This window comes from Pundamilia nyererei, unplaced genomic scaffold (assembly GCF_000239375.1).
Source record: "Pundamilia nyererei isolate P.nyererei 1_Seehausen unplaced genomic scaffold, PunNye1.0 scaffold00158, whole genome shotgun sequence".
In the NCBI taxonomy this organism is placed as follows: domain Eukaryota; kingdom Metazoa; phylum Chordata; class Actinopteri; order Cichliformes; family Cichlidae; genus Pundamilia; species Pundamilia nyererei.
The window spans coordinates 418,944-427,989 of NW_005187559.1; the positions used below are offsets into that span (position 1 = coordinate 418,944).

Here is a 9,046-nt window from a genome sequence, read left to right on the forward strand (position 1 = left end):
AGCATGACCCCCCGAAACAGCCCATCATGCTCCACTGCACTTGAAAAGGACCGAGTGCAGAGAAGGGGCAGAACGAGGAAGGGTGTGAAGGAGGAGAGAGAGATGAAGGAAACTACAAGGGCACTGGAGTGGAAGCTTCAAAACCCCACATGGTTAAATCACTTTTTCTGTTAAATGTTTGTTTTATTTTAGCTCAAGATTTCCTCACCTCCACACCATGTTTGGTATCCCCCGCGTAAATAATGAATGCCCATATGAGGAAAAGGCTAAATGGCTTTTTTTTTAAAAACACTGATACATTGACATTCAGTATGTGTAGGTGTGCTAGGCACTTTTCAGTCTGCCGAAGCTAAACATGAAAAAAAAAGACAGAAGAACTTTGAAACATTCAACATTCGATGGTTTAATGGTTTGGTTTTCTTTTGAGTACAGTGGTTATTTCTGCCGCTGTGGCATTCACAGACAAATCAAACAAACAAAAATATCTGGGAACACAAAAATATATATAGCTTTCTGATAACATCTGTGGCTCAGTCTAGTAGTTACAACAGGTACAAGAGCAACTCTCTGTACCCGATCGACAAAAACGTAAATACAAACACTTACATAAACATGTAAAAACGGTCCAAAACTTGAACTAATACTTGAAATTCTGTGGTTCTGTGGTTTATAAAATGAAATTGCTATTTACATTCAGTTTGAATAATTATCTTTTCATGAAAAGAATATAGTGTATGAGTCAGACATTAACAAAAATAAACACTGATTATTCAAACTTGTGATAAAATATATAATATTGATTATAATTAGAGGGTTCCACTATGTTCAAGTGCTATTAATAAAGACGCACAGGAGGACCGCTGGGATCGCGGCTGCACGGCTCCTGTCTGAGTGGCATAAATCAAGGTGCAGCTCAAGAGTTTGGAGTCCAGGGACAAAAGGTCAGAGGTTACAAAATTCAGTCAAAACCTCCACCTCTGAGACAGTCAAAGTGGTTAGTAGCAGGAAAGTGGCAGTGAATGGGAAGAGAAATTACCTGGTCAGATTGCTCCCAGTCACTGACTTGGTTACTCAATAGAGAAAGATGGCATTCTATCACAGCTCAAACATTGTTGTCCTTTGCTTACATGTGTTTTATCATGTAGTCACAGTGGTGTAGGGTCGACTTTTTAGGTTAGTGGCACGTCGTGCGACTGAAGGCAAAGATCGTTAGGAAGCCTGTGCTTGTTCCGTCACTTTGCACAGAGCTGTCTTTACATCTGAAGTCCGATGGTCTCAGTTAACAGCTGCTGGCTCATGTTTTCCAAGCTGAGCAAGGAATCAAAAACCAAAAACCGAGGCTGGTATTTTCTCATCTCTAACCCGTGACCAAAGGGTGACTGGCTCGGCTTTGAAAGCTAAGCAAACGCACTTGCCAAAGCCCTCCATACCAGAAGAAAACAAACTAGCTTTCAACTTTAGCAGCTTCTACAACTTATCTTGAAAAATAAACACTTTTAATCTTTTTTCATATATAAAAAAATATTTCTAATATTACCACAAAGTTTGTTCCACTGGACGGGTTTGACTTGTAGTCTTGTTGCATTTATCTTATGTCTATATGTGTTAGATGACTGTATGTTTGCGTGTATATCAATATACCAAAAGTATAAGCAGGTTAGATTGTACTCTCAATATTTTCTTAGAATGATATCCTTTCTTCTAAACTAGTTCCTCAGTTCTTTGTGCTCCTCACCTGTGCTATCTACTGCTCTCCCTGTATTTCTGCAGTTCACTTCTCTGATCCTCCGATTCCTGAAATGACTGCATGCACCTGCTAACAGACAGTTTGCTGGCTGGACAGTGGACTCTCCAGGGACATGCTAGTGGGAGACCCGTCTGGGCGGGCGCAGGGCTTAAACATGGTGGAGATATAGAAGGCCTGCAGGCACAGACAAAAAAAAACAATTGTCAGGAAAGACACGCAGACCACACATGCTGTCAATCACTCACTGTTTATAAACAGAGAGTGGAAATTGAGGGAGAAAGCATAGTGTTTGAGCTAACACAGTCAGCAGAAAGCAGCGAGAAACAAACCCTGCGAGGAAAAGGATAACTGGTATTCAGGCTATTTAGACAACAGTGAATTTTAACATACCACCCAGTATGCGGTGAGCCCTCCTTGAATAAAGCCTGTGAGGACGTCAGTGGGATGGTGACGGTAGTCTGAGATGCGGCTCAATCCGGTGTAGACAGCGATCATTACTAAGAAGAACTGTATAAGTGGGCGCAATAGCCGAGCTCCTCGCCACGACAGCCGTGCCTGCAGGTAGAACTGCAAAAAAAGAAGATAAATACCATTATTATTTTCACTACTAAGTGAATATATGGCTATGGGCACTTATGTGCTAATGTATGCCCCCACAAACATAAATTTATGGTTATGTCTAATGACTGAAGTTCTATAAACTAAGTGGAACATGAACATCCATTTAATCTGCTGCCCAGAGGGGGGAAGAGAAGTTTGGCATGGTTTCATTAGCACTTTTTAAACCCAACTTCCTGCTTTTGTTCATCCTCATCCCGTGCATCAGCGCTACAGTACAGAGGTCCTGTTTGTGTGCGTGAAAATGGGGTCACAGGTCGAGCTGAATGCAGATGCAGGGCTCGCTTTATGAGGTGGCTGGAGGTATGTCTGAGTCAAACAGCCGCTGGGGAGCATGTGGTCTACATTACTGCTGGCAAGCCGATCCTCGCTGTCTCTCCTTTTCCTATCTTAACTGAGAACAGGTGTCACTATTCCTGCTGTACACACAAGTAGCTGGCAAGGTCATGGTGGCGTGTAGCTGCAAGTCTGACACATTCTCACTAGGTTGTCTAAGCTCTGTCAAATAATTTGTAAGCAGCAACTTCTGTGTGTGCGTGCTTGTGTGGAGAAAAAAAAAAACACTAGGTTTTTGTTTTAGTCACGCCACTTCTTCCTTTCAGTTCGCTACCCTTTCATTCCTCTCAGTCAGTCCCACAATATTCATCCCTTTCTTTCTCTTTTTGTTCAAAAAGGAACATTTTGCTGTGGACTTGTAAAGAAAACTGTGCAGTAATTATGAGCCACCCCCCCTTTCTTTATCTTTTGCTAGGTAAAGAAGAAATAGATGTAGTGATTTGTTGAAAGATAAATTGATATTTTCTTTATTATTTTTGAACATAGCCTGAACTCTCTTGGGCAAGCTTCCCTGTAATTTCTTTAAGTAGTCTTCAAGAATAGTTCTCCAGGCATCTTCAAAGATATTCAAAGCTCTTCTGTAGCTCCTGGCTGCCTTTTGTTCTGTTCTCTTATTATTATTATTTTGATTTGCTCTTGTGAGGTCAGTCTATGACTGACAGTGTTCCATTGTGAATTTTTATATCCAGGTATGGTTTTACTGCACTGCATTGTCACGCTGAAAAATGAAACGACTGCCAATCAGATGCTTCAGAAACAGTATCCAGCGTTGAGTCAAAATCTGACGTACTTTCTTCATTCATATTTCCATCAATGCTGACAAGATCCCCAACGCCACTGGCTGAAATACAGCCTCAAACCATGACAGAGCCTCCACCATGTTTTACAGATAGCTGTAGACACTCACTGTTGAACTTCTCTCCTGACCTTCTCTGTATGTACTCACAATGACTTGAAGACGTGACGTTTTTGTCTAATTTAGCATACTGGAGCATTCTCTTCCCGGTTTCCTTCTTGAAAGCAAACCTTCCACTGAGACTATCTCTAACAAGGTTTCAGCAAACAGTAGGTGGACAGGGCCAGCTGTGTCTCTGAGGTACTGTGTCAGGTCTTTGCTGGATTTTCACCCCCCCTATTCTTAGGACATGACTTTCAAATGCTGCTCATCTGCTGTAGATTTCTTTTAGTTTTTTTAGGCTTGAAACTTCGTATTTTGTCTTCCATTTATCTAGTTTCCTCAAATATTTTAAGGAAACAGTGTACACCATGCACAGATATGTAAAGTTTTTGAGCTAAATGCTCTTTGAGAATCACCTTGTTGGTGCAACCGTTATTTTATCCCTTTCGAACATATTTTCCATAGATTCGGTTAAAGAAATGGGAAGAAATTATGTGTTTTGTCACAGGCCGTTAGTAGCAAAGTACCTAAAAATATAATTTATAATTGGTTATTTGCTAGACTGTGACTAAGATAGGTGTTATGCTTGAACAATTCATAGGTCAGTGTTACAGTAAGTGGTCTGACGAACAACAACAAAAAAATCTTTCCTCTAGTCCCAGACAGATGGACTGAAGTGAAAATGAAAGAAGACTTTCAGAGAGTCTGGAAAACTACTGCTTAAGACAAAACAAAAATAACAACCTGCAAGTCTGGCTCTTTATAACTGAAATATACAGAAATAAGACACAGCACTGTACAAATAGAGAAGGTTTTCTCCTCACTTTGAGTTTTGAAAAGCAACAAATTATTTTCATTCATCTCAGATGAATACAAATATTTATGTCACCTGAAAACCATTAATTAGCAGCTAGCGATGATGGCTATATGAAGTATGTGAACGTTTCATAGACAATAATGTGCTTTTGTCTCCCTCTAACTGTCACTTCTCTCTCACAATGCGCCCATGAGTACAGGGCAGTGTGCTGTGAGAAAAAAATGAAGAGATGGGGAGGGAGGCTTGGAGGGTTGAGAGGGTGTCTATTGCTGAAAGAAGCCTGTCGATCTCTCAGCAGGCATATTCAGCTCTCCCCCCTCGACTAAATGAGACCCACAACAAGGCCTCCTCTGTCTGTGGAGTCTCTTCATCTATTCATGTTCCCTGTGGAAAACATTCTCCCTCATTCTCTACCCCACTCCAAATCCTCCTCCTCCCTATCTTTCTGTCTCACCAGCCCTTTTGGTTGGAAGCTGGCTGCCTGTAGAGAATTGGTTCTCTCAAAGATCGGGAACCGTGAATGTATTTAACAGCACATGGCTTGGTGTGTCTTTCCACATGTTCAATTAGCATTGTTCTCGGCCTCTAGGGGCTGGTGTTGTCTTTAAAAACTGAAAACAAAGCAAGAACTGTAATCTTCCTCTGATACTATAAACACTGGGGTGAATACAGTAATTACACAATATGAGCTCAGGTGTATGTAGAGGTCAACTTTCCAGATTTGTTCGCCGATAGACTGGGTGTGTTTGTTTGTTTGTGAAGCAAAGGTGACTTACTGCCAGATAAAGCATTGTGTACATCGCGAAGGAAGCATGGCCGGAAAAGAAGGACTTCCTGAAAGAGAAGATCCATAAACGCAGCCAAATGTTACACATTAACTTGGGTTTCTGTATACAGCACCCTGAGAAAGCAGGTAATTGCACATAAACCACACACCTTGCCTCCTCCTCCAACTTCTTCTCCACACTGCAGACTATGGACTCTGCAGGGACATAGATGCCTTCCTTGCAGTTAATGGATGCATATGTGATGTTGCACACATCCAGGAAGTTGGGTCTCAGGCGACCTACGCTTAGCTTGGCCATGTTGGTGAGAGACTGACCAATACAACAGCCAAACAGGAAGCTTCCCAGTTCCTTGTACAGGCATGACACATAGCAGTTTCTAACAAAAGCTCGTGAGTGCACACCTCGGAAACGCACACGATAGCATTCACCTACAGCGATCTGAAAGAAACAAAGACAGGAGACAACTTTTAACTTGCCATACCGCCCGGCTGAACAAATACTGTGAAAGTATGTTTGTTTTACTTTTAAGCAAACACAAGCACATTTACACTATAAGAAGATGATGATAGCTTTAACTCAGTGTCCTTACACATAACATCAATTACTGTCTTACCGCTACACCAGTGATGGCGATGCCACCAGCGATGAGCAGGCTGTCGGGGATGGCCTCGGTCGTTATGTTGGGATAAGTGATGCTGGGGTCTCCGCAGAAAAAGCCTCGTTTGTAGGGAGTCACAAACTTCATCTCGCATGCAAAAAATGGGATGGAGGCTGGGGGGGTCGGGGGGGAAAAAGGGAGTGGAGGCAGACAAAAAAACAAAACAAAAGATGGCTTGATGAATATCTATGATGTGGTCTGTGTAACAACGATGACAAATAAAAGAGACAGCGCGATACATGGACAACGGTACTGTCTACTCATATGAAAATGGCCTAACATAATAAAGGGGGGTAGCATTAAAGCGTCAGTCATTTGGTGATATGAGTTCCAGATTCCTGGGGATCAGGGAATTCCACACATAGCTGCTTTCAACATGGGAGCAGGGAGAAGGAGAAGGCTGACAGACATGAAAAGACGTGAAAAAATGGAGGCAGCATGACAGTGGAGAATTCAGATGAGGAAGGAGGAAGAAGTTATTGAGAGCATGTTACACAAAAACATCAGTGTGCTCAAAGAAGACAATAAAGTCACTGTGTATTGTTAAACAAGTATGTTTTCTTCAAGCCAAAAGCAGTGACTCACAGTTTAATCCATCTTAACTTATATTAACAGCTGTCTCACATTCTGTTTACTGCCTGGTCACTAATTATAAGAATTTACGCTATCAGGTGAAAGTGGCCAAGGTCTGGTTTGCTTAGGTAAACATCACCACGCAGTCTCATGATCAAAGTTCACTGGGGAAAATTAGCGTTTTAACCAGTTTTTAATGACGAATTGGAAGGTGGTGATTGTAGCTCCACAAACGAGGGCTGAGCTGCACGGCTTTTGTTCTGCATTGTACTTAACACTAATAGCCAATATCCCTCTAAAGTCCCAGCGTGCTCCATTTCTCTGTCCCTTATCCCATGTCCCCTTGTCACCCCATGGAATGCAGCGAGGACATGGGACTAATCATTAACCTCTGTGCCTCTCCCTATCATCCCAGGCCTGCTTGTTGGTTGGAACGCTCCCAGGCCAAAACACTGCTCCTGCCAGAGAATCTCTCAGACTACGTGACTGAAAAGAACACAGGATACACATTTAAAACCAGGCCAGAAGGATTCTCACTCAAACACATAAACAAGGGTCTGAAAACATTCCTTTAATCATGATAAATCACCAAATTTTGAAAGAAAAGAGTGGGAAATGAGTATTTGATGAACAGCAGGTAGCTACAGTTTGTCCACTTTGAGATCTGCCAAAACTGGCTCAGTATCAGCGTTAACCAAACACAGAGTCAACTAAACTCCCATGCTGTTCATTCAACCTTACTGAACTTACTGATAGGCACGGGAGACGTGATTAAGGCTGGGATACAGTAAGACATAGGTCAAATGTGTGTGTGTTAAAAAAAAACCCTCTGCAGTCAAAGTCAAGCTGCCCTCCCAGAAAGACAAAACAAAGACTAAAAACAAGCTCGCGTCCATGTATTTCATGAGATGTTACGGCAGGGAAGGAGAGAGGGAAACATCCTGTAGACAGATAGCAGAGCCTGTGACGCCAGCACACAGAGCAAACGCCTCACATCTGACCCCAATCTCTCACTCACCCCATCCAGATAACACATGTACAGATTCTTCATATGGAAATTCAGCTCACTGATGTGCCTCATATAACATGTTTTGCTAGTAAAATAATCTATTAGAACATCTCCTCCTCCTCCTCCTGCTCCTCCTCCTTCTCCTTCTCCTTCTATCTATCTTGTGGTTATCCTAGTGAGAGTTTACATTAGCTAAGATCAATGGAGTACCTGTGTTTGCTTTTGTGCTAATTGGTAGATAAATAAATAACCTCAATGAGAGTTCATGTTTGCCTTTGTGTTACCTGCATGAAATGCATCTTTTTGAATCACTTGATCATAATACCCCTATGCATGTCATACCCAAGTGGAGACGTGAGGTATTTGATTCCACACCCAGATTTTTTCTCCAGTACAGTCAGCTCCTTTCAAATAAGTGTTATGCAAAAGCCCCAACATAACAACAACAACAATCCACTAAAATAAAACGCTGATGACATTTTATAAGGACTTTTAAACTGAGAGAGACATGCTGTGTTTGGGGGTAATCAAACACTGATGATACATTTTAGCATTTAATAATGAAACAAATACTTAAAACAACAACAAGTACTATTTTGTGTTGAACAGGGGCTTCTTTTGACCCTTTCTGGTTTCCATATAATCCATTAAAAGCCCCTCATCTGATTCCAGAAATCAGTATTTTGTTGTATTGACACAGAGATAATGGTGAGAAGCTCCATTAAAGTCCAAACACTTATACTGTAAGACTTTTTAAAGGCGAAGGAAGTGTCACGTCAGTCAGAGACGGCTTGTAATGCTTCCCCATTTTTGCATGCAATAATCACTAAACATGACAAAAGTGGTTTAGTGGTTTAAAAAGCTCCTTGATAATATCACAAGAGAAAAACTGAGCAAACATACTTGAAACCACATTAGTTATTTAGTTTGTGAACAATCCTAAAGAAATTACAAGCTCCTATGTCACAGTCAACCTCTATGCTTTACAACTACATTCAAAATGTTTTCACAACATGACTGAAAAACACTCCACAGACTCTCACTTCATCTGTCAGGCAGCTGTGAGCCAACCTCTGCACCTGGCCAAGACATGCTCAAAAGAGAGCCAGACCAGGAAGGCCTGCAAGAGCACACAAAAGGAGGCAGAGGAGTGGGCTGGCTCCAAGAGCCAAAATGTGCTGCTCACTGGGCCTAACATTCAAAGCAGGAATGCTTTCAAATAGTCAAAAGGATAGAAAGAAGAAGGGGAAAGAGGAAGGGAGGAAAAGAGGGGATATGTGCCTCTCTCTGAGAAACTGTTCTGGTTCTAATTTACACATCTATGACCACAGCCCAGAATGAGCTCACTGTGAGAGGGGAACAACAACAACCAAAAGCAACAAAATAAAGAAATAAAAAAACAGCAAATGAAAAAAGTGGTTTAAGGAGGAGTGCAAAGAAAAGAGGGCAGATGGTAGGAATTCATCGACATACTTTCAAGTCATGTTGCTCAACATCTACTGATCAATTCATTGTTGGACTGAAAGCTAGGCTGCGATGCATGGCCACAAGGGCGGAGAATTGACAAATGGATGTGTGTGTGTGTGTGTGTGTGTGTGTGTG

At 41.7% G+C, this 9,046-nt stretch overlaps 1 protein-coding gene across 1 annotated transcript in view; it reads right to left on the reverse strand.

The window, feature by feature from the left end:
* Positions 1-383: 383 nt before the first annotated feature.
* Positions 384-9,046, reverse strand: part of ppap2d (phosphatidic acid phosphatase type 2D) — a 16,206-nt gene continuing 7,543 nt past the window's right edge. Inside the window, exons 2-6 of the mRNA XM_005745367.2 lie at positions 5,818-5,975; positions 5,353-5,642; positions 5,193-5,250; positions 2,138-2,314; positions 384-1,921 (exon numbers count right to left, since the gene is read on the reverse strand). Of these exons, the coding sequence (XP_005745424.1) occupies positions 1,817-1,921; positions 2,138-2,314; positions 5,193-5,250; positions 5,353-5,642; positions 5,818-5,975 (788 nt within the window). The 3' untranslated portion in view covers positions 384-1,816. The remainder of the gene's footprint in view (positions 1,922-2,137; positions 2,315-5,192; positions 5,251-5,352; positions 5,643-5,817; positions 5,976-9,046) is intronic.